Source organism: Halichoerus grypus, chromosome 2 (assembly GCF_964656455.1).
Source record: "Halichoerus grypus chromosome 2, mHalGry1.hap1.1, whole genome shotgun sequence".
Taxonomy (NCBI): domain Eukaryota; kingdom Metazoa; phylum Chordata; class Mammalia; order Carnivora; family Phocidae; genus Halichoerus; species Halichoerus grypus.
Window position 1 is genome coordinate 166,627,970 of NC_135713.1, and position 26,897 is coordinate 166,654,866.

Genomic DNA, 26,897 nt, shown 5'->3' on the forward strand with positions numbered 1-26,897 from the left:
GAAACATTTAATATATGCCAAGTCACAAAGTCACATGAATTGGCCTCTCTCCACTAATACCTCTCTAGGTATTTATTAAAATAGTCATTAAAAAAAAAACAACATCAAGCTATCTTTGCCACTTGCTGTGTCCAAGAAGTTATTTACATGTTGCAGAATAGCAGGAATGACCTGATTCCTCAGGATGGGGGATGGCATTCTTGACCCCAAGTCATACAGAGTCATGGGCCATTGCATGGGATTTATAAAATCTGCTTATGCAGGTGATAACTCAGATAACTTTTTTTCTCAGATATATCTTTTATACTTCCTGTTATATTTTCTAACAGCCTACTTTTCCTATGATATCTTAATTTCTTTTTATTCCTAGTATCCTTCATCCTGTGTTTGTCCTACTTTTTTGACTGATCAGGGTAATATGTAGCCTGCTAAAATAACATCCTTATAATTGACACATAATCCATTTATTTATTTAAAGATTTTATTTATTTATTTGGGGGGAGAGAGAGAGAGAGAAAGAGGGCACACATGAGCAGGGGGATGGAGAAGCAGACTCCCCGCTGAGCAGGGAGCCCAATGCGGGGCTCAATCCCAGGACCCTGGGATCATGACCTGAGCTGAAGGCAGATGCTTAACCAACTGAGCCACCCAGGCATCCCACCATTTTTTAAAAGTAAGCTCTACATCCAATGTGGGGCTCAAATTCACAACCTTAAGATCAAGGGTCACATCTTTTACCGACTGAGCAAGTCAGGCATCCCCCATAATCCATTTTTATTGTTTTTTTTGGAAATTAGAAGAACTACATTTTGGATACATTAAATTGAATTACTTGATATTTCCCAAACATTTCCCGTCATTTAGCTTCAGTATTTCCTTACTGTTAATTCTTTTTTTTTTTTAAGATTTTATTTATTTATTTGAGAGACAGAGTGTGAAAGAGAGATCACGAGCAGGGGGAAAGGGCAGAGGGAGAAGCAGACTCCCCACTGAGCAGGGAGCCCAAGTTGGGGCTCAATCCCGGGACCCTGGGATCATGACCTGAGCCGAAGGCAGATGCTTAACTGACTGAGCCACCCAGGCGCCCCTCTTCACTGTTAATTCTTATGTAGAAATAACATTTTTCTTCCTCTCTGTGCCTAAAAGCAACAAACTATTAATAAAGCTCAAACAATTTGTTTTACTTTTTATTTTTTAAAAGATTTTTATTTATTTATTTGAGAGAGCGAGCAAGCATGAGCAGAGAGGGAGGGAGAGAATCTCAGGCAGACTCCACGCTGAGTGCCGAGTACAGAGTCCCACTTGAGATCATGACCTGAGCCGAAACCAAGAGTGGGATGCTTAACTGACTGAGCCATCCAGCCATCCCTAAACAATTTGTTTTATAAATATTTCTTTTATGCCCCAAATCAAAAGTAATCTGAATTCCTATTTAGTACCTTCTAGCCCTCTTAAGCATTTAATATATTCTAACATATCAGTTATTTGTGTAGGTCTTGAAGACATTACTAGTTTAACATCTCTCAAAGTATTCTGTATATCCTTCTCATAAGAGGCACTTAAATGTTCAATGAGTGTTTTGCAAAATAAACCCCAAATCAAAAAAATAAGATATAGTTATACTTTAGTACAGGTGCCACAGTCCAACATGAAAAATGTATTTCTAATTCAGGGGAAGAACGTACCAGTGATGCCGTCCGTATAGTAGCAAAGTGTTCTCGGTTACGATAGTGTGATTTATGACGAGACACTTGTGGTGGAGATTGTGGATCTGATGCTCTTGTTCTAGGATCTCCCTCTTCTCTGTAATTTTCTTCCTCCTAGGCAAAGAAAGAAACAATACAATTTCAGGTGAACAAATACAGTTCATTTGAACTTTCAAGAAAATTTAAAGATAACTTGATCAATTTATCTTAAAGACGTAATTTCAAAAAGCAAAAACAAAAATTGTGAATGCTAACATTTTATTTTCAACATAATTAGAATCAGGAAACATTATTACCTCAGTGTATGAAACAGCACACAGATTTAGGATAAGGAAATGTATCAGATTAGATTTATATCCTACTTATATAGAAAATGGAAAAGCTTTAATAATTTTAAACAGCAGTAAAAAAATTAATTAAGGCTCTTGGGTTTTCAAATCAATAATATATCTTAAAAATATCTTCATAATACTTCTGCCATTTGTCCATGTAAGTAATCAAAAAATAACTGTAAAAATTTTAAGAATTGATGTATTTCCTTATATATGCCTTAGTTTATTAACCGAAGACGAAATCAATTAAGTAGCAACCAACTAATTATGAGAATAATTTTTTTACTGCTGCTTCTATTGTCTAAGTATATAAAAATTAAACACAATTTTGCCCTGAAGAACACTATTACATAAACTAAATCATTTTTTTTTTTTAAAGATTTTATTTATTTATTTGACAGAGAGACACAGCGAGAGAGGGAACACAAGCAAGGGGAGTGGGAGAAGGAGAAGCAGGCTCCCCACTGAGCAGGGAGCCCGATGTGGGGCTCGATCCCAGGACCCTGAGATCATGACCTGAGCCGAAGGCAGACGCTTAACGACTGAGCCACCCAGGCGCCCCTAATCATTCTTAATCACTTTTTGTGTTGTGAGTGTAGCAGAACGTATATAATATGAAATTTTCCATTTCAACCATTTTTAAATGTACAATTCAGTGGCATTAATTATATTCCCAATGTTGTACAACCACCACCATTTCCAAAACTTTTTCCACGACCCAAATGGAAATTGTTATCTGCTAACAAAAATTCTCCATTTTATCCTCTACTCAGTCCCTGGTAACCACTAATCTATTTTGCGTCTCTATGAATTGCCTATTCTAGATATTTCATATAAGTGGAATTATGCAATATTTGTCCTTTTGCATCTGGCTTAGTATCACTTAGCATAACATTTCTTTTTTAGCATAACATTTCAAGGTTCACTCATGTTATAGCATGTATCAGAATTTCATTTTTTTCATAGCTGAATAATATTCCCTTGTATGTATATACTATAGTTTATTTATCTATTCATCTGTTGATGAACACTTGGGTTAGTTTTACTTTTTAGCTCTTGTGCCTAGTAGGTTTTTAGGTAATACTGCAAGCTGTTAAGTTAAAAAGGAAGTATTCCTATTGGTTGCTAAAAATAAGTTACCTGACTTTCAAAATGTTTTCAACAAAATTAAAAATTCTGCACTCAGAAGTGTGAAGAATAATGTAGCAAAACCCTTATTTCCTAAACCCAGAATTTACAATTATTGGCAATTACACTCAGTTTTATTTTAAAGATATAAACATTATGGACAGTGCAAGTCACTTTTGATCATTACCCATCGTAACTCTTTCTCTTAAAAGACAACCATTATCATGACTTTCATGTGTATACTTACTATTTTTAAATACTTTATTTTTCATGAAATTAACTTCAAATTATATATTACACAGTGTTTCTGTATTTCTTTCTTCTAAGATTTTTAAAATATCCTTTTTGTATTCCTAAAACATTAGTTTCCCAAATGCTAACATTACACTGGGAAAACAAGCCTACTGCCATTTTAAAATAAGTTACCTAAATATGTTCCAAACTTCTGAAACATCCAAGACAATCGCCTAATTAATCAGTGGAAGAAATTATTTACCAAAGTTGAAATTTTTTTCACTGAAATCCAAATACTCACAGGTTTTAAATGGATGACAGAACTATTAGACATCACTGTGTGGTCTCCCTCCATCATATCCAGCTCACTCTTGTCATCTGAGGCATCTGGAAGACTGTTAACACTACTACTTTGGCTACTGGCACTGATGGACATGCTGGGAATAGACTGATTACTTCCAACACTATTCACTGTTCCTGTCCGGCCAACACCATGATCTTGTTCCTACGGGAAAAGAGCATTAGGTTCAAATATCTGTATCTCTTTTGAAATTGCTAATTATAATCACCTATCACACTGCTTAGCACACAGTCTTTAGAAAGAAACTTAGAGGTCTATCATGAGAAATTCCCTCTATTTGCCAAGACCAGGAAGCCTACCAACTGAAAAACAAACAAATAAAAATAATCAACAAGTAAATAACAAAAAGCCCAACCAACTGTGTCAAAAATTCAGTTCATCAGTTATGGGTTATTTCCAAAGTGTAGCATTTTCTCTAAATTGTTTGACATTTTTTGAAATCCATTTCTTTTTTTCTTTTTTTTTCTTTTGCCTGTACCAGTGTTGAAATCCATTTCTACCACACATCTCATAGGGTATATAGAGATTTTGGTCATTTCTCAACAATTCCCATGGCTAAAACAAACCCCAATCTTTTTTTAATCCTATAAATAACCACTTTTAGTAGTTGTTGTTTTTAGAGAGAGAGAGCTGGCATGCTCATGCAAGCGGGATGGAAGAGGCAGAACTAGAGGGAGAGAGAGAATCTCAAGCAGATTCTACATGAGAGTTCAAGGCAGGGTCTTAATCCTACGACCTCGATCATGACTTGAGCCAAAATCAAGAGTCTGAGGCTTAAGTAACTGGGCTACCAGGAGCCCCTTAGTTATTTTTTAAGGAAGACTTTTAAGTATATTTTCCTTCCTCAGAAAATATTCTCTAGCTCATCCTTCTTTCATCAATTAATTTAATATTAATTCCTATATATTTTTTTGTAAATTAAAAATTACATATTACTTATACATTTAATCACATTCATAAAAATGTTTTTATGAAGTAACCAGGCAAGCCATGGTATCTGGGCACCAACATTTTAGTACTCTTACCATACCAAGATTCTGTAAGATATGGAGAATTTCATACAGACATATGGCATATATATATGAACTTATATATATATATGAATTTTTCTTACATCCCAGCCTAAAAGAGATGCTGTTATACATCTAAGTACATTAGAATTTTATTACTTTTACTTTACTGAAATATTTTATATATCTAAAAAAGCTCAAAATAATTTTCTTTTTTTTTAAATAAGATTTATTTACTTTAGGGGCGCCTGGGTGCCTCAGTTGTTAAGCATCTGCCGTCGGCTCCTGGGATCGAGCCCTACATCGGGCTCCCTGCTCGGCAGGTAAAAAAAAAGTTTATTTACTTTAGAGAGAGAGAGAGAGAGAGCATGGGGTGGGGGGGAGGCAGAGGGAGAGAGAATCCCAAGCAGACTCTGCACTAAGTGCAGAGTCCTACACAGGGCTCGATCTCATGACCCTGAGCCAAAACCAAGAGTTGATGCTTAACTGACTGCACCACCCACGTGCCCCTCAAAATAATTTTCTAATGATTACTCTAAAACTAAAAAACAAAACCAAAACTGTAAGTTAAGAAAGTCTTGCATTTTATAGTTCATTAACTGTGCAGCACTATTAAAAAAGAAAAGTAAGTAACTATTACTCCTGGTTTCAGCATGCAAAGTGATCTCTCTCTCGCTGAAAAGCAATTAAAAAAAAAAAAAATCAAAGAATTCCGAGAGGAGCAAAGAAAACTGAAAATATTTATAGAGTAAAAAAGATAGCTCCACAAATAATAAGCTCTATATGTATATTTCCTTATGAGAAGTTCTGTAACATTTCTACTGCAAATCTGTATTTCCATACTCCCTAAAAGGCAACATGGAAAGAACCTGGCCTTGAGATTGAGATACATGAATCCAAACCCATTTTAACCTATGATGAGTTAACTACTCTGAGCTTTGCTTTACTCATCTGTAAAATGTATTTTAGAACTATGCAGATGGAATTATACAGAACTGAAAAGAATCAAGGATCCCTGACAGAGCACAATGCTTGGTAATTCTAAAAACTTCTGAATGACTACTGTCAACTTCCATAGTCTGTAATTTCAAATACTTCCAAAAGCATGTCCCATGGAATCAGACAATAAGGCAAAAGAGGGTTCAGTATCCAAAAAATTTGATGGGAACTGGATTAAAGTTGAACAGGTTTCTTTAATAAAAGACTTTGCAGAGCTTTACTATTATCAATGAGCACTACAAAGGGGCTGGGTTTAAAGAATGCAAAACCCTTTTTCCCACCTGGGATCTTACAGGACCAGTGTTAAGAAAACACAGTCTGGGAAGCACTAATATAAAACATTCACAGCAAGATGAGTTGCACAAGGAAAGAAGCCAATAAAAAAACAGAGCTCAATATCTGAGTCATTTCTAAGTTATTACCTCTTCTTCTTCCTGTGCTTCTACTGCTGGTCCATTATGTGCCTCCTGGAAAAGGAGTTTCTTCATCTTTCGATACTGCAGATTGTCCAGCTCTCTTACTGCATCCTTTGTCCTTTGAATGAGATCTATTAACACTGTTTCAGGGCGCTCACGAAGAACAAACATGTGCTGGATAAGAAGAGAAGGTAAAAGTCAGGGTGAACCTGTATATTTTTTCAATTAGTACAAATGTACCCCTTTCTGAGTGTAGTTACTATCTTAAATAATCATGATAGATAACACATATAATCTATAGCTATCTAATTCTATTACACTTTTGATTTCCTGTATTTACAAAATTGTCATCTACATATATACACTCTGGGCATACATAACTACCCCTGTACATTTTATGGAAACATGATACCTTTGTTAGCCAACTGAAAATGCAACATTGAAATAATCGAAGAGTCTAATTAAACACTAAGAATTAAGTCCAATAAATAAAGGTTTACATATTCTTAGAACTGATTTCATTGAAAAGGTATTTCACTTCTGAGTTATATTAGGTTTCAACAGGAATGTATTTATGGTGAATTATGTAACTTAAACTTGGATATTATGAGTTCCTTTAGATGTTGGATAAACAATACTCCATAAAACACTAGCAGTTACTTAAAAGCCATTATATTATTAGTGATTTTTACCACTAACATTTAAGCTTAACCTTATCTAATACAGAAAAAAAAAGAACAATTCCACCATTAGAATAATCTGTTATATTTTGATATATTTCTTTTTTTTTTTAAGATTTTATTTATTTATTTGACAGAGAGAGAGACAGTGAGAGAGGGAACACAAGCAGGGGGAGTGGGAGAGGGAGAAGCAGGCTTCCCGCGGAGCAGGGAGCCCGATGCGGGGCTCAATCCCAGGACCCTGAGATCATGACCTGAGCCAAAGGCAGACGCTTAACCAACTGAGCCACCCAGGCGCCCCTTTGATATATTTCTTTTTTTTTTTTTTTAAGATTTTATTTATTTATTTATTTGACAGAGAGAGACACAGCGAGAGAGGGAACACAAGCAGGGGGAGTGGGAGAGGGAGAAGCAGGCTTCCTGCTGAGCAGGAAGCCCGATGCGGGGCTTGATCCCAGGACCCTGGGATCATGACCTGAGCCGAAGGCAGACGCTTAACGACTGAGCCACCCAGGCGCCCCTTGATATATTTCTTTACAGAAGTTCTCTTTGTATAAATTTTGTTTTGTAGATACACAGTTAGCATATAGATTGCAGAAAGACACCTTTTGCCTTGAGTTCTATGAAATGTACTTGAATTCTTATAATACTTTTACCTTTGTAGTTCAAATGTATTTCTTCTTTAAATAATTTTTTCTTTTGCCTTTTGATTTTTTAATTACTCAAAAAAAGCTTCATTTTTTTTTTTTTAACGTAGTTGTTTTTTTTGTTGTTGTTGTTAACCGGGCTCCACGCTGGGCGTGAACTCATGACCCTGAGAGATCAAAACCTGAGCTGAGATCAAGAGTCGGATGCTTAACTGACTGAGCCACCCAGGTGCCCCTTTAACTTTCTGACTCTGTGCTTGTACCTTCAACACTTTCACAACAATTTTCTGCTCCTCAATAAGGAAAGCACACTTGATCCTGTCATTAACACACTTAGCACACGAACCACCACAGGCTCCACTGACGTGTTTTTCATTTTAGACAACCTCATAAGAACTGTAGGTGTCATAGTACAAACTCCTCAAAGTTGGCCTGGGTGCACAACTCATGAGGATTTGGGTGCTTTCCCAACTTTCTTGGTATAAAGGTAAATGATTCTATTACCAGGGGTTCAGGCCATCCTAGTTTTGTTAGACACTCTATTGTCTGACATATGACAGTATGTCAAACACTGGACCATTCTGAATGCCTATGGATGCCATCCCCCGAAGAGGAAAAAGCTTCTCTAAAGAACTTTAACTATATGATATTTTATTCTACTTTCATTGTCATAAGTATTGTTATTTCAAATTCATAAACATAATGCCTATGGATTACGTCATCAAATGTTTACGCTAAAATAATTTAACTATTACCCTAATTCTGGACAGTTATTTCCAATTTTTAATTCTTTTTTTTAAGATTTTATTTATTTATTTGAGAGAGAAAGAGCAAGAAGCAGACTTCCAGCTGAGCAGGGAGCCTGATGGAGGGCTCGATCCCAGAACCCTGGGATCATGACCTGAGCTGAAGGCAGACGCTTAACCGACTGAGCCACCCAGGTGCCCCCAATTTTTAATTCTGAGATAGCGTCATACATTTAAAATTTTTTCTATTAACTCTTTTTATGATAAACTGAAACAGAAATATAATTAGGCCAAAGGGAAAGAAGTACTTGATAGATACTTCCTATCATTTTCAATTTCCTGCTATAAACCAGGAAAATGAATAGTATAATGCAGACTTGGGATCTAATCACCAAATATCTGGCCCTGGTGGGTTGGGTTATTACCAAAACAGCTTCTTTTGCTTATATAAGGCAAGTGTAAGAAGCCAGTCAGATTTTTTTCTTTTCCCTGAGCCTTAGCTTGGTATGTATCACTATTTCTGATACTCAATCTTCTTATCCAAAAATAATAAGTCTTAAATTTCTAAGTTTGATAGTTTTCTACATACACATCTTGCTTATTTATCACTAACATAATTCCTAGCTATACTAAACTTTTTGCTGCTATTGTGAGTACCTATTTATTCAGGCTTTCATTTCCGAGACTGAGTGAGCTTAATGCCTAGAATCCCACAAGCATTACTGAAACTCTACTGTTCTTCCACATATTGTGGTTGCAAATAATACTATACACACACACACACACACACACACACACACGATCTTTTCAATATCTTTGTATCTGATGTGTGTTGGTGAAAATAAACTGAACCTCTCTGAAGTTCTAAAGCATTCATACAAAATTAGTCTACTTAAATCTTACATAAGGTGAAAAATCAACAATATTCCTTAGGGGCACAAGGAGAGAGAGTCAAATCCTACTTACTATTGCCTTACCTAGATGTTTTAAGAACTATATTAAGTTCAACAATATTATTATTGCTATGAATAAGATGGTCAAACTCCAAATAATAAATTTTTGAGAACAGAAAGCATATACCAATCATGTATTTAAATTAAGCAACCAAACCCACTGAAAACTGAATAGAATTTACATGATTCTTAAAATATTTTCATTGCCAAGTTAGGAAAATATATTTCTAAAAAGGAAACAGAAACATGATATCCATTTTTAAGTTTCTTTTGAAAGCTCTTTTCTCCCACAATATTTATATAGAATACATTTTCTTTCATATTATTTTAATATAGGACAGATGAATATATAAAATACGGCAGATATAAAAACTAAGTCCAAAGTTAAACTATGTTTTACTAACTTTAAAATATGACATTGTTTCACATGAATTCAAATGTGGAGTTATAACTCAGGAATACATTCTTACACATAGAAACAGCCAATTGGTACTATTTGGAATATTTATATATTCTATTCAGACACGGTAAAGCACTTAATTAATTTTGAAAACACAAATGAAAAAACTTTGCACCTAAGCAAAGTTCTAAAAGAGAACAGTATATAAAATTAGCATTTCAGTAAAAATTAGTAGAGCATACTTAATATTGATTCAAAATCAAAGAAGAATAAAATACATCCTTTAAATAATTTCTTAAAGGTAGAAAACTGACCTTTAAAAGTTCCTCTGATGTAGGGCGATCTTGAGGGATTTTCTGGAGGCAAGAATCTACAAAGTTGCGAAAATAATCAGACCTATTGTAAAGGAAAGTATCAAGTGAACACATTGCTATTTCCTTTTAAGACACATCCACAAAAAATACACAGAAGATTAGCATCCTGTGCAAGGATGACATGGAAATTCATGAAGCGTTCATTTTTGAGCACTGGGTGTTGTACGTAGTGTTGAATCACTAAATTCTATACCTGAAACTAATATTACACTGTATATTAACTAACTGGGATTTAAATAAAAACTTAATTAAAAAAATCCACAAATCAAGGCATGCGTCTACTGCTGGGAGGGGGAATGGAAAAGGAATGATAAAAACAAATACAATCTACTATAGATTTTATATGTCTATGAAAAGCTATCTAAAGCAACCAATGAATCTTTACCATTTTCCAAAGATAAATTTGTACAGATTATTTAAAAATCCTGCTCCCACAATTTAAGAAACAAGCAAGCAAAGTAAAAAAAAAAAGAGAGAGAGAGAGAGAAAGAGACGAAAGAGACAGAGAGGTAAACCAAGAAACAGTCCCTTAACTATAGAGATCACACTGATGGTGACCAGAAGGGAGGTGGGTGGGGGGATGGGGGAAACAGGAGATGGAGACTAAGGAGGGCACTTGTTGTGATGAGCACGGGGTGATGTATGGAAGTGTTGAATCACTATTGTACACCTGAAACTAATATTACACTGTATGTTAAATAACTGGAGTTTAAATTAAAAACTTAAAAAAAAAATCCTACTCCCACATATTTAAATATCGTAACTTGTTCTATATTGAGGCAAAATTAAGGAAGCCGATTTTTTCTTGTTTGTTTTCAAATTTAAGATAACGTTCTTTTCAAATTTTTTTTCTTTTCTCTAAGCCATTTCCCTTTTTTTCCTTTTTAAAAGATTTTTATTTATTTATTTATTTGACAGAGAGAGAGAGGGAACACAAGCAGGGGGAGTGGGAGAGGGAGAAGCAGGCTTCCCACTGAGCAGGGAGTCCGATCCCAGGACTCTGGGATCATGACCTGAGCTGAAGGCAGACGCTTAACGACTGAGCTACCCAGGTGCCCTGCCATCTCTCTTTCTTGTTTGCCTGTTGGGTCATCTTCTATATAGCATTTTTAGAACATCAATCTATTTGCTTTGGAGGGAGCAGTTTTATACCTACGTATTTCTAAACAAAAGGATAAAACGTCCATTAAACCCAGAAAATCAATTAGGATACTTTTTAAAACATCAGAAGTCTGCAACATATTATTTTATACAGTGTTATTGATGAGAGTTCAGTGAGGAAGGTAGTAAGTAATAATTACTCCATCAATGTTTGTCTTTCATATTCACACAAGATTTTAAGTTCCTTGTAGGCAAGAATTCTTTTTTGAATCCCCAAATATCAAACAGTGTAAAGACAGTCTGTGTTCAATATATTTATTACTGATATGTACCATAATGCTAAACTCCACCAAAAGATTCCTTCTAAGTATCTCTAAACAGGTAGCAAAGATCTATGAATGCGCCTTAAATATGTAATCTTTAAAAAATTAAGTCTCATTAAGTTATGCATCTACTTGTCAATTTAAAAATACTTATTTAGTATCCTTGATATCCCCCTAGAATTTTTCAAATGTTAGACACACTTGAATACACTTAGATACATACACTAAAATTTTCTTTCTTTTTTTTTTTTAAAGATTTCATTTATTTATTTGACAGAGAGAGTGAGAGAGTACAAGCAGGGGGAGCAGTAGAGGGAGAGGATCCCAGGACCCTGAGATCATGACCTGAGCAGAAGGCAGACACTTAACCATCTGAGCCACCCAGTGCCCCCAAATTTTCTATCACTGATAAAAACCCTAGTTTTCTAAACTGTCAATCTGTTCTCCATAAACTTCTTTACATAAATGAATTTAATTTTATCAAATCAAGGAAGTACCAGGAGATGGAGTAACAGAGTATTCTGAATATAAATATCATAATAACAATTAGAACAATCCCAAAGTTATGAATTACCTGATAATTCTGATAAATCATCTTACCTATGTTTTATACTTGATAAATTATAAACCATTCCCCAATAAAATATCACTATAGGTTGTGGCAATCTATGTATTTTAGTTATAAAATATTAATGTTTAAATTATGCTATTATATTATATATATTATTTATTATATAATCAGGGTTATATATGTTCCTAAAATTCAAAGAAAAAAATAAAATATAAATTTTTATAAAAAGCATTACTGTTTGCTTCCATGTGGCATCATCTATCCTTTATTTCTGAACTGAATTACATATATGTTATGAAAAACAGATGTTAATAGAAGATAAACATGATATAAGGGTAAGATAAACCAATTTAATATCTCTTCAGGTAATACACTTACTTTACCTAATTGAAATAAAATCATTTTGATGACATTATAAAAAAGTATTTAATTTATACAATGTTGAGTAATACATGTCTCAGCAATACTCACCATTCATTAGACTGTAGTGTAGGGGATTCATTTTGGGCTATGTGATATAAGGCACTCATTGCATTCATATTAAATAAAGGAGGCTTCCTTTCCGCTGTAAAAGAAAGAAACTTTCCTGTTAAAATATGTGCCTGTTATATAAGTGCATGCAAACATTGTTTAAAAAATTTGGTAGGGTGGTACCTGGATGGCTCAGTCAGTTAAGCGCCCAACTCTTGATTTCAGCTCAGGTCATGATCTCAGGGTTGGGAGACTGAGCCCCAGCCAGGCTCTGTGCTGGGTGTGGAGCCTGGTAAAGATTCTTTTTCTCCCTCTCCCCCTGTCCCTCCCCTCCCTCTCTCACAAAAATTAAATTTAAAAAAATTTTAATAATGTTTTTTTCTTTTTGGAAACAGTCTCAAACTTAGCAAAAAAAAAAAATTGCATACAGAGCTCAAAGAACTTTTTCAAGTGAGTCAATTTACACTAAGTTGCTGGCCTAATGCCCTACTATCCCTAAATACTTTTAAGTGTATATTTCCCATAGATAAGAACCTTCCACTAAAGAAATCAGGCCATTAATACTGATACATGAGTTATCATCTAATCCTCAACCCTATTCAAATTTCAATCAAATGTTCCAATGTATCCTTTGTAGCAACAGCAAGCCTTGATCATTTGCATCAAGGAAAGTGTGCACCTTATCTAAATAACTAAATTAACATAAAATTGCTCATAATATTTCCCTATAATCCTTTTAATACCTGTAAAATGTGTAGTGATGTCACTTCCCATTCCTGATACTGGTCATTTGTGTCTTCTTTTTTCCCTGATCAATGTGGCTAGAAGTTTATCAATTTTACTAATTTTCTCAGAGAACTAGTTTTTTTTTTTAAGATTTATTTTAGTGAGAGAGAGAAAGAGAGGGCGCTCATGGGGGAAGGGGAGGGGCAAAGGGGCTGGGAGAGAGAGAATCTCAATCAGACTACCTGCTGAGCACTGAGCCAGCGCTGGGCTTGATCTCAGGACTTTTGAGATCATAACCTGAGCCGAAATCAAAAGTCCCAAGCTTAACCAACCAAGCCACCCAAGCGCACCTCAGAAAACTATTTTGTTTCACTGGTTTTCTCTATTGTTCTTCTGTTTTTTATTTAACTGATTCCTGCTTTGATTTTTTAAAGTTTTTATTTATTTATTTATTTGGGGGGGGGGGGAGACAGCATGAGCAGGGGGAGGGGCAGAGGGAGAAGCAGGCTTTCCACTGAGCAGGGAGTCAAACATAGCGCTTAATCCCAGGACTCTAGGATCATGACCTGAGTGGAAGGCAGACGCTTAACCGACTGAGCCACCCAGGCACCCCACCTGCTTTGATTTTTTTAAATTCTCGTTGTTCTAATATTTTGGGTTGAATTCGCTTTTTCTTTTTTTTTTTTTTAAGTAGACTCCATGTCTGATGTGGGGCTTGAGCCAACCACAACCCCAAGATCTAAAGTCGTATGCCCTACTGAGTCAGCCAACTGCCCTTTGCTCCTCTTTTTCTAGTCTCTTAAGGTAACTGCTGAAGTCATTTTGAAGTATCTAAGACTCTTGAATGTCCCTCAATTTGGGTTTGTCCTATGATTACATTTGGGTTATACATCTTTGGCAGGAGCATCACAGAAGTGTTATATTTTTCTCACTTTATTCTATGAGATGATGCATGATTCTGAATGCTTCCATTATTGATGGTGTTCACATTGTATCAATTAAAGCTGTGTCTGTCAGACTTCTTCATGGTAAGTTTCTTTGTTTCCTTTGTAATTAATAAGTATTTTTTGAGAAGGTACTTTGAATCTATACAAACATCCTGTTTCTTCATAAAACTTTAATTTTCTTCTCTATTTATTTATTGTATGGACTTGTAGATTTCTATTTTTATAATCTACTATCCTTTATTTTGATGTTCAAAATGCCTCATGTTTGAGCAGTGAGAACCATTTTACTGGCTTCTTTTTGACATGGCCCTATCATTTCTTAATCACTTCCTTACTTTCTGGCACACTAAGGTTTTCCAGGCTCATCTTGTACTTTCCACACTTCAGACTAAGGTTTCCACCATTTCTCCAAGGACCTGTGGCAACAGGGGTGCTCACTGCTACTGAGGTGTCACTGTTCTTAGATCCTTTCAGTGGATAGAACTAGGAAACACCAATATACACAATATATTTATATACATACATGCACATTAAACATATTTGTTTATGAAAACAATGGAGTTCCAGCTTTATCTCTTTCCATTATTTGTCACACCCTTCTGACAATGAGGAACCTTGCTCTTATTATCCTTAATTAATATTTTCTTATTTGATAAATTCTCCCTGTATGTAAACAGTCTCCCATCTTTGCTACCACATTCTTTTTGGTGCTTTTTGTTTTTGTTTTTTTAAACTACCACATTCTCTCTTGAGCAGATGCCCCCTTTTCTTGCTCAAGTTTGTTGTTGCTGTTTTTCCTTGCTCACGTTTTGAAACCCCATTCCCAGTTACTCTACAGTGTGAACATTTTTTTATCCACTCAGTTTCTAAAACCCAACCTAACCTGGGTCACTTCTCTGCAGCGTGGCCCTCATCAGTCTTTATGAGGGAAGCTCTCTTCCTTTTGATCAGGGACAAACACTGTATCAGGCCACCCCCAAATATAGATGTCCTCCTTAGACTCTGACCCTATATGATAGAAGTTTCTCCTATTGTCACCTCTTCACCCTACTTGGGCTCTGACACCCCATGCTGAGCCACCTCCATGGCTCATGAGGGGGTCATTGCCCCTAACTCCCACGTTGTTCAAGGGTCAGTCGACTGTATTGTTGAATTTGGTGTGCTAATACTCTGTTGAGGGTTTTCTGGATCGAAGTTGATGAAGGATATTGGCCTGTAATTTTCTTTTAGTGTCCTTTTCTTTTTCAAAAGTGACCTTTTGGAATCAGGGTAATGCTGGCCTCATAAAATGAGTTTGGAAGTATTCCCACCTCTTCTACTTTTTTGGAAGAGTTTGACAAGGATTGGTATTAATTCTTCTTTATATGTTAGAATTCACCAGTGAAATGACGTGGTCATGAACTTCTGTTTGTTGTACTGTTTTTGATTACTAATTTGATCTTCTTACTAGTAATCAGTCTGTTCAGATTTTCTATTTCTTCATGATCCAGTCTTGGTAGGTTGTATGTTTCTAGGAATGTATCCATTTCTTCTAGGGTTGTCTAATTTGTTGGCATCTAATTGTTCATAGTAGTCTCTTGTGATAATTTGTATTTCTGTGGTATCAGTTGTAACATCTCCTCTTTCATTTCTGAATTCATTTGAGTCCTCTTCTTTTCATGGTAAATCTAGACAAAGGTTTGTCTGTTTTATTTATCTTTTCAAAAAACCAGCTCTTAGTTTCGTTGATCTTTTCTATTGGCTTTTTAGTCTCTCATTTATTTCTGCTCTGATCTTCGTTATTTCCTTCCTTTTATTAACTTTAGGCTTAGTTTGTTCTTCTTCTAGTTCCTTGAAGTACAAAGTTAGGTTATTTAAGATCTTTCCTGTTTCTCAATGTAAGCATTTATCCCTATGAACTGCCCTCTTAGAACCGCTTTTGCTGACTCCCATACATTTTAGTATGTTGTATTTCCATTTTCATTTATCTCATGTATCTTTATTTCTCTTTTGATTTCTTCTTTGACCCACTGGTTGTTTCAGTAGCATGTTGTTTAATCCTCATATGTTTGTGGATTTTCTGGTTTTATTCTTATAATTGGTTTTAAGTTTCAAACCATTTTGTCGGAAAAGATGCTTAATTGATTCCAATGTTCTTAAATTTATTAAGACTTACTTTGTGGTCTAACATATGATCTATCTTGGACAATGCTCCATGTATACTTGAGAAAAATATGCATTGTGTTGCTTTTGGATGAAATGTTCTGTATAGATTATGTCTGTTAAGTCCATCTGTTTCAACGTGTTAAGGCCAATCTTTCCATATTGATTTTTCGTCTGGATGCTCTACCCATTGATAAAAGTGGGGTATTACAGTCCTCTACTATTATTGTATTGCTATTTCTCCATTTAGGTGTGTCAAAACTGCTTTACATATTTAGGTGCTCCTGTGTTGGGTGCATAAATATTTACAAATATTATATCTTGTTGCTGGATTGACCTCTACACCATTATGTAATACCCTTCTTTGTCTCTTACCACAGTCGTCGTTTTATTTTTTTTTTAACTTTTTAAAAAAAGATTTATTTATTTATATATTTGAGAGAGAGTGTATGTAAGCACAGGGTGGGGAGAGGAGGGGAGCAGAGGGAGAGGGAGAGAGAAACAAGCAGACTCGGGTGAGCATGGAGCCTGATGTGGGGCTCGAGCTCACGATCCTGAGAACATAACCTGAGCTAAAAGAGTCAGAGGCTTAACCAACTGTGCCACCCAGGTGCTCCTTTACTTTTTTAATTTTTAGTAGGCTCCACACCCAACATGGGGCTTGAACTCATGACCCTGAAATTAAGAGTCATATGCTCTACCAACTGAGCCAGCCAGGCGTCCGTACAGTCTTTGTTTTAAAGTCTATCTTGTCTGATGTAAATATAGCTACCGCACCTTCTTTCGGTTTCCATTTACATGGAATATCTTTATCATCCCCCTTCACTTTTAGTCTGTGTGTATCCTTAACATCTGAAATGAGTCTCTCGTAGGCATTACATAGATGGGTCCTGTTCATCTACCCTATGACTGGAGAATTTAGTCCATTTATAATTAATTATTGATAGGTATGTACTTATTGCCATTTTCTTAATTGTTTTCTGATTGCTTGTAGTTCCTTTGTTCCTTTCCTCTTCTTTTGTGATTTGATGATTTTTTTGTATTAGTATGCTTAGATTCCTTTCTTTTGATCTTTTGTGTATCTACTATAGGTTTTTGTTTTGTAGTTACCATGAAGCTTATATAAAACTTATATTTATAGTAGTCTACTTTAAGTTGGTAACAACTTAAGTATGAACACGTTCTAAAGTTCTACATTTTTACTCTCCAGACTCCATGTTTTATGTTTCTAATGCCACAACTGACATCTTTTTATCTTGCATATCCATTAACAAATTACTGTAGTTATTTTGATTTATTTTCTTATTGCTGCTATTTTTTCTGAAATTTGATGTCCTCAACATATACTTAATAATCAGAAAAAAAATGGTAAATTTTACTTTTATAGACACAATTGTACAATCAGGCACAAAGCCTGAAAAACAACAAACTAGGGAACTTTTTCATAAGATTAATTGTACACAAGCATATGAACTCACCTATGAAAAATCCTCTACTTTAAGATTCTTGGTCATAAGACATAACCAAGTTACTTCAATCTTTATGATAACAAAGTATGAAAGTATTTATTAATAACTATATTTATCAAAACCAGGGTCAGTACAATTGACTTACATTTGTTCTCCTACCTGCACTGTAAGAACATAGTTTGCTTTAACTCATTATGCTTAACTATTTAATTTATTTTTAAAGATTTTATTTATCTTAACTATTTTAAAGTTCAAAAGCATATAACAGGGGCGCCTGGGTGGCTCAGTCGTTAAGCGTCTGCCTTCGGCTCAGGTCATGATCCCAGGGTCCTGGGATCGAGCCCCGCATCGGGCTCCCTGCTCTGCGGGAAGCCTGCTTCTCCCTCTCCCACTCCCCCTGCTTGTGTTCCCTCTCTCGCTTTGTCTCTGTCAAGTAAATAAATAAAATCTTAAAAAAAAAAAAAAAAGCATATAACAGATATATTTCTGAAGACTGCAAATCTAATTTGCATTGAAAATCATGTCTCTTGATCTGTACTGTCCAACAGGGTAGCCACTAGCCACATGGGACTATTTAAATGTAAATTTATTTAAATGGTGTAAAATTCAATATTCATTTACTCAATTGCAACAGCCACATTTCAAGTGCTCAAAAGCCATGCAGATACAGAACACTTCTATCACTGCAGAAAATTTTACTGGCCTGTGCTACTGTACACCCTTCCTCTGGAACCAGAAGCAGGCTTAAAATGTAGTTACTAACTTAGCACTTCATAATTCAAAACATCTGTAAGTAAAATTTAAAAAAGTGATTATGAAAGATTATAAAAACTGAAGATGCCAAAAGTATGCCTAAAACTCTAAGAATTTCTTTAAATGTCTCACTCATTTAAAATTATCTAAAGGCAGGGCGCCTGGGTGGCTCAGTTGGTTAAGCGACTGCCTTCGGCTCAGGTCATGATCCTGGAGTCCCTGGATCGAGTCCCGCATCAGGCTCCCTGCTCGGCAGGGAGTCTGCTTCTCCCTCTGACCCTCCCCCCTCTCATGTGCTTGCTCTCTCTCATTCTCTCTCTCTCAAATAAATAAATAAAAAATCTTTAAAAAAAAAAAATAAATAAAATAAAATTATCTAAAGGCAGTTTCATCTTCTGATATTGTTTTATTTTAAGTGTAAAGACTCTCATTGTGAAGGAATTCTATTTTATTAGCTATAATAAAAAGAAGCTAGAGGGGTTCCTGGGTGGTATAGTTGGTTAAGCCTCTGAGTCTTGGTTTCGGCTCAGGTTGTGCTTTCAGGATCATGAAATCGATCCCCAAGTCAGGCTCCATGCTCAGCCTCTCCCTCTGCCCCTCCCTCTTGTGCTCTCTCTTTCTCTTAAATAAGGAAATCTTAAAAAAAAAATAAAAAAGAGGGGTGGGAGGATGGGTTAGCCTGGTGATGGGTATTGAAGAGGGCACGTTCTACATGGAGCACTGGGTGTTGTGCACAATGAATCCATGGAACACTACATCAAAAACTAATAATGTAATGTATGGTGATTAACATAACAATAAATTTTTTTAAAAAATTAAAAAAATAAAATAAATAAAAAAGAAGAAGCTAGAAAGTCTGGAAAAATAAGCCATTTCTTTTTTTTTTTTTAAAGATTTTATTTATTTATTTGAGAGAGAGAGAATGAGAGAGAGAGAGCATGAGGAGGGGAGGGTCAGAGGGAGAAGCAGACTCCCCGCCAAGCAGGGAGCCTGATGTGGGACTCGATCCCGGGACTCCAGGATCATGACCTGAGCTGAAGGCAGTCGCTTAACCAACTGAGCCACCCAGGCGCCCAAAATAAGCCATTTCACAGAAACTGGAGTTTAGACAGATTTCTTGCTAAGCACTACAACTGGTCAATGAATACTTTCTAATCAAATAAATATTAACATATATCAATAATATCTAACAGCACCATTAAGGCAATTTCACTATCACCAAGGGGCACATGTATGTATCAACCAGCACAAGTATGTAAAAATACCTCATAGGCAGAGTATATTTAACCAGCTTCTCTACATTTATACACAGGTTTCTTTTTTTTTTTTTTAAAGATTTTTATTTATTTATTTGACAGATAGATAGACAGCACAAGTAGGCAGAGTGGCAGGCAGAGGCAGAGGGAGAAGCAGGCTCTCCGCTGAGCAGGGAGCCGGACGTGGGACTCGATCCCAGGACCCTAGGATCATGACCCGAGCCAAAGGCAGCCGCTTACTGGACTGAGCCACCCAGGCGCCCCTATACCCAGGTTCCTTAAGAAACTAATTAGGATCTACCTGTAGGAAGAATTGAGGTTAAAAGAATTGAGGTTCAAACACTTTCAAATGGAAAAAACATTCTGCAAACCTCAAAGAGAGACCAAGAGATCTGAGGAGAATGACATGATGATAATCTCCAAATCTCTGTTCGCTGATGCTGTCATACTTTAAAGTAAAATAAATAAATAATATAGAGCTTGAAGGGAATAGTTAATATAGTAATTACAATAAAAGCAAAAATATCTAAAGATTATATAATTTTGGAAAAATATTAGACTGTAAGAGAGAAAGAGCCTGGTTTATAATGGAAATTATGATTTTCATCTACTATATAAGGATAAGCCTTTGATTTTATTTTACCTCAATTTCCCTTATTTTACAAAACTACTGATTAACTCAATTTGAAAATCATTTAACCAAATTACACATGGATTTTACTTTTTCTTTAAGATTTTATTTATTTATTTGAGAGAGAGAGAGTGTATGCCTGCACAAGCAGGAGGAGGAGCAGAGGGAGAAGGACAAGCAGACTCCACACTGAGCTTGGAGCCCGAGGCAGGGCTCGATCCCACAGCCTCGAGATCATGACCTGAGCCGAAATCAAGAGTTGGACACTCAACCAACTGAGCCACCCAGGCGCCCTCACATGGATTCTATTTTTTAATGTGTTATTTTCGATCTATGGTTACTCCTAGAATGGTTCGATTAAATATTCCCAATATTTCCCACTTTTAAATGAAGTTTAATGGAATATCCTTTTTTTTTTTTTTTTTAAAGATTTTATTTGTAAGTAATCTCTACACCCATCATGGGGCTCAAACTTAAAGAGTTGCATGCTCTATTGACTGAGCCAGCCAGGCACCCCTGGAATTTTTTTTTTTTTTTTTCAAGATTTTATTTATTTATTTGACAGAGAGAGACAGTGAGAGAGGGAACACAAGCAGGGGGAGTGGGAGAGGGAGAAGCAGGCTTCCCGCGGAGCAGGGAGCCCGGTGCGGGGCTCGATCCCAGGACCCTGGGATCATGACCTGAGCCAAAGGCAGACGCTTAACGACTGAGCCACCCAGGCGCCCCACCCCTGGAATATTTTTATAAGAAGAAAAAAAAGGAAAGGATATAGGACCGGAAGGGGTAAGCTTGGAGAATCAAGAGCAAGAAGATGGACATCATCTTTAATTATAGTGACAATTCAATTATCTACCTGGCTCACTTAAACTGGGAATGTTAGTAAAGTTATGATAGTCCACTGACTTAAGCATAGTTCCCTTTATGGTCAACAGAATAACATGTGTGCATAAAATCAAATTGTTACAGTACGGCACGGTCTAATTCTCATACCTAATTCAAAGTAATAAGTATCCTACGTAGAGGTAAGTAGTTCATCAATGCTGTAGAGACTTTCTACAGATGGTAAATCTAGTAATCGCAGACATATTTTAGATGTTTAACAAATAGCCATTAAATATTAAACATAAATACCTCAAACTTAATACCACAGTGGAAAATTATTCTAGACCTAATTTAACACAGCAAATATCATATATCTCACCTAATATATATATAAAAAGTACCAGATAACCAAAGTGAAAACTTTAATAGATTTATTGTTCCCTTTAGTAACTGACATAAAAAATAAAAAGCTATGATTTGGTACAGAAAATGAGGTAAAACACTGATCACAACTTACTATATAGTAATAAAGAACAATGCTTACCTAGTTCAATACATGTTATTCCAAGAGACCATACATCTACTTTGCCATCATACTGTCCTTCATCCATGGCTAAAATTACTTCTGGGGCCATCCTAAAACATAAAATGTCATTTAAAGTAAAAAAAAAAAAAAGTATACTACTCTTTAAAAATGTAATGACCATCTACATAGAGAACAACTGTGTGAATTCTAGACATCATGTCTAGGTAAGAATTTTTATAATGAGAAATAAATGCACTACAGGTTATCAGGTAAATACTCACCATTGCATATATACTGTGAGACTCATTCTCACCATCTGTCATGATCATATAACAGCATCCTAAAGAAAGGATGCCCCAGAGCACGGTTGCATATTCTAATATTGTATAACCCTTAGGCTAGTGATTCTTTTTTGTTTGTTTGTTTTAACTCAGTGGGGTTTTTCTTGTTATTTTTTTATAGTTTTTTGTTTGTTGTTGTTGTTTTTTAAGAGAGAGAGAGAGAGAGAGAAGGGAAGGGGCAGAGGGCGAGAGAGAGAGAATCCTAAGCAGGCTACAGGCCCAGTGTGGAGCCCGACTTGGGGCTCGATCTCAGGACCCTGAGATCATGACCTGAACCGAAATCAAAAGTCGGACACTTAACCAACTGAAGCAGCCAAGCACTCCCCCTTAGGCTAGTGATTCTTAAATATTTTGGCCTCAGGATCCTACTACGAAAGCCTGAATTATGCTTTAAAGATGGAATTGTTATCATTAGCACTGAATACTGTCAATTGTTTTCCTTGAAGTGACAAGCTCACTCCATTTATTTGAGAAAATATCTGCCACAATAACCAACACTGAATAATCATAGTTTGTCACTCTTCCTTTTAAATAGTAACAGTGTTCCATGATAAAAGTGGCTAGGGCAGCTCACAACAAAGACAATTACACAATTATCAACCTTACAGGTGTCTTGGTTATAAAATGGAATATTAATTCATGTTTTCAATTAGAGTCTAACATTTTTGATGGTACTTTAATTTATACTTCACTTGTATTTGTTGTTAAGCACAGAAAGACATTTAGAACAGTTGCTGATGCTTAGGTAGGATTGTCACCATATTCCCCAGTGTGTGTGTGTGTGTGTATGTGTGTGTGTGTGTATAAGCGTAAATGTAAAGACATCTAAATATGTACCTAGCTCCTACATTCCAAATACACCATATACAAATTAATGAATATGTAAATAAAGTAAATTTTCAGTTGTCAATACCAGAGTGTTTCCAAGATTTTTTTTTTTCTAATAGAGGGAGGGGCAGAGGGAGAAGGAGAGAAAGAATCTTAAGCAGGCGCTATGCTAGGCATGGAGCCTGACATGGGACTCGATCCCATGACCCTAAGACCATGACCTGAGCCAAAATAAAAAAAGCTGGATGCTTAACCAACGAAGCGACCCAGATGCCCCCCAAGGTTCTTTAAGATGTTGAAGTAAGTTTGGGAAATTACTAATTTAGGCAGAATTAAAGAAGTAATTTTGTTTTTTATTGCAGAACTTTTCAGGATCTTTTAAATATCTAATATTCATCATTAATTTATAAATAGGAGAAACATTAAGAAATATTTGCTCCCAGAATCCTTTTAATAGAAGGGAAAGGGAGTCTACCTAAAGTAGGGTTCTACATAAGAAATTTTTGGTTATCTAGAGCAGTGGAGGAGTAGAAATTCTTCAAGTTTTTAAATTCATTTGCCACTAATGAATTTATGAAAATTATTTATCCCCTTGTACATTTTTGAGTTATCTAAATTTTATAAACTTAATAGCTGTAAAGGATATAATGCACAGCATATATATATATATATATACTTTATACTGTATATGTGATTTAAAGATGTTTAAAACACAGAGCTGCAGAGTTAGCTCATTCGATTTATTAAAAAACAACAACAACACACTGCTGTCTAACTCAATTAGCAAAGCCAGTCTTCACTGTCATATCAATCAGTCAAATAAGAATCACTTTCTGTCAAAAAAGTCTGACTTCATTTTCAATGCAAATAACATGTTAATGTGTCCCCATGACAACCATCTCAGTTATGAATTTTACTGGGGGAAAGATAACTGAGGAGAGAGAAAAAGCAAGGAGTAAAAGGAAGGGAAGGAAGATGACTGAAAAGGCACAAGGCCTTGCGAAGAGTTTGTGCCCTGACTCTTCAATATTTCTGATAGTTACTATATATTCTCAAATTGTTCTTCTGGTATTGATTTGAGGCTTTTACAACCAAGACCAATGCATCATTGTAATATTCAGGATGTAAGGAGTCCTATTTTTTATAAAGCAGGAGAGGGAGATTTGAAAGGTAGGTGGGAAAGAAGACGTAGTAGAACTAAGACACCACTCTCATCATATGGAAGTTGAAGAGCTGGACAATTATTCCCTTCAAACTTGCTGACATTAATACTGAATTATTTATGGATAAAACAGAGGATGCCTAGAATTTGCTTCACAATAATGGCGGGGTCGGGGAGGAGAGAAAAATGAGTACATACAGCAGGACTGGCCATGGGATATTGTTATTGGGCTGGGTGACTGGTATGTGAGGCTTCATTATACTTTTGTCTACTTTTATGTATATCTTAAATCTCCATAATAAAAAATAAAACCAAAAAACTCCAAATCAGCCATCAGTCTTCAGGTATTCTTAGTCTGAAGATAATGATATATAATAAACATAAATCTAAAGAAAACACACAAATTTCCACTTAGCATTTCTATCTTCTCCTCCACTTGGATTTTCACTGAATATTTTTACTCCCACACCCAAAATATGATGCAGGTTATAATACAGAAGAAAATGTCGAGGAGACAAATGAAAAAATAGGAGATGTAAAGGCAGCACTCCAAATCTGTATTTGAAACTAACTATGCTTAAAGTTAAAATGTCCAAAATAGCATTATATTACCAGGCAAAAGATAAGGCATCTGAAAAAGTATAATCACACATTTCCTATTTCAATCATGAGGATCATCAGCAAATAGGATTATTCTTACCAATATGGCGTTCCCACAAAAGAATTGGCAGGAGATGCCATGGAAGCTGATCCAAAGTCAGCAAGTTTCACCTGGCCTGGTTCTGTCAGAAGGATATTTCCTGCTTTGATATCTCTGGGTTTAAGGAACACAGAAAATTATTTCTCTTTTCTTCATTAGATTGTGTTGAAAATGATAAAAATCAAATAAAAAATTTTAAAATAGGGAAGGAGAAATCAAAATAATTAAGTCCTAGGGTGATTTCTAAATTAGGATAATGAGAATTAAGATCCAAAAGTAAAAAATACAGAAGTGATATAAATACACAGTGATAATTTTCTTCTCTTTAAAAGAGAAGACAAAATAGCAGTAAAGACAAAAGACAGAAAATCAAGTAATTCGAGTATAGTCTATACTTGAGTGCCTGTTTATTGATACAAATAATGGTTTTAAAAATAGAATTTAATTAGCTGACCATTCCTTCATAATTTTAAGATTTCTGAGTATACCACTTAAAGTTAAAAAAGAAAGATCTCATACCCCCAATTTGTTTTTTTAAAAGTTATTCTTATCATTTCCAAACCTTAGCATAGTTCTCCTAATTAAACATGAAATAAAAACTGAAACACATGGATAATGTAGTATCTAATGATCCAAATTTACTTTCAAGCTTACTTTTTAAAATCAGCAAACATATTATCCATGCAAAATAAGAATATTATGGACATTTATATAATAGCATTGTATGTCCAATTGGCACCATAACATACATTTAACCTTTCCAAAAAAAACACAAAAAAACCAACCAAACAAACAAAAAAAACCCAACCAAATTTCCAAGCACTTGTCAATTCTAACTAGAGTATTGTAATGGATATAATATTAAATAAATCTTTTTCCATTTCCTTTTTAAATGAGGAGAGGTACTTTGAGGTTGATAAGACCTTAGGTTCTAATTCCAACTCTTCCATTCACTTATTTGTTAGCATGTAGATTTCTCTTGGACCTTACTATCCTCATCTTAAAAAAAAAAAAAAAGGGTAAGCCATTTAGCTCACAATGACTCTACTATATAGTTTAATATCAATTGCCTGGTCCACTGCTAGTTTCCTTTTAAAATAGTCAAAACCTATATCAATGCTAAAAATGCATTATAAAATAGTTTAACCTTAATGTTACTATCCATTATTAAGGATCATCAAGGATTAATACTCAAAAGCATAGAGTGTTAAGTCCATGTCATGGGATCAATGGAACAAAACTGGCATTATCAGTTCCCAGAAAGACAAAAGACCTAAGCTTAGTTCAAGTCTAGTATGGCTTTGTAAACTTCAGAAAAATTAGTCATAAACTGGGGCATCGTTTTATCTGTAAAATGAAAAAAGTTAAGACTACATAATCCCTAATGTCTTTTCCATCTTACAAATTAAATGATTCTACAATTAAATTCCTACCACACATCTATAAAGTGCACAAATGTCAGAAAACCCAGCAACACGTGTAGACAAAGATAAAACTGATCCTACAAGAAAAATTATTTAATTTTGAATTAAATTAAATCTTTTATCATTATGGAAGAAAATACCTGATCCTAAAAGGAGATCAAATGTACTGGCATGTTTGTAGGACAACCTAAAAAATGAGTTTATAAGATTCTGAAATACTTTTATATGGCTATAACCAACAAAACTTTCAGGGTTAGTAAGTTCCATGGTTGATAAATCCAATAAGCCACCTGCTGTTAATACATGATAACTGTCAAAGTGCTTACCTATGGATCATGGTATGAGAATGTAAGTAGGCTAATCCCTGGAGAGCACCATGTGTAATTGCTGCTATTTCCACTTCTTGTAATGGCTTTTTGTGAACTTAAAATAAGAATTTATTGGAAGATAATTACTATACAGAATATTTTTGTTTAAAAAAATAAACACCTAATATTTGAGGCAATTTTAAAAAAACAAACATTTAGTGAGAAGACTTGCTCCCCAAAACAATAAAACAAGGCTACTGAACTTTAGAACTGTAATTACAGTTGTGCCTAGCTGTTAAAGTATATAGCTCACAGCCAATTTTTCTCTAAGCTAACAAAATTCAACAATTAGTTAATTATAAAAACAAAAGTAACAAAAGAGAAGTTCTCCCTTTATTCTCACACATCTT

The 26,897-nt window shown here is 35.2% G+C and overlaps 1 protein-coding gene and 1 pseudogene across 2 annotated transcripts in view; both read right to left on the reverse strand.

The window, feature by feature from the left end:
• TAOK1 (TAO kinase 1) overlaps positions 1–26,897 on the reverse strand; it is a 154,535-nt gene that overhangs the window by 34,714 nt on the left and 92,924 nt on the right. For both annotated transcript variants that reach the window (XM_078068109.1, XM_078068110.1), the window contains 8 exons: positions 26,506–26,602; positions 24,756–24,869; positions 21,743–21,834; positions 12,453–12,546; positions 9,927–10,008; positions 6,193–6,360; positions 3,702–3,905; positions 1,686–1,820 (listed from right to left, as the gene is read on the reverse strand). In XM_078068109.1, coding sequence (XP_077924235.1) covers positions 1,686–1,820; positions 3,702–3,905; positions 6,193–6,360; positions 9,927–10,008; positions 12,453–12,546; positions 21,743–21,834; positions 24,756–24,869; positions 26,506–26,602 — 986 coding nt within the window. The remainder of the gene's footprint in view (positions 1–1,685; positions 1,821–3,701; positions 3,906–6,192; positions 6,361–9,926; positions 10,009–12,452; positions 12,547–21,742; positions 21,835–24,755; positions 24,870–26,505; positions 26,603–26,897) is intronic.
• LOC118548095 (large ribosomal subunit protein eL34 pseudogene) lies at positions 7,624–8,413 on the reverse strand (annotated as a pseudogene).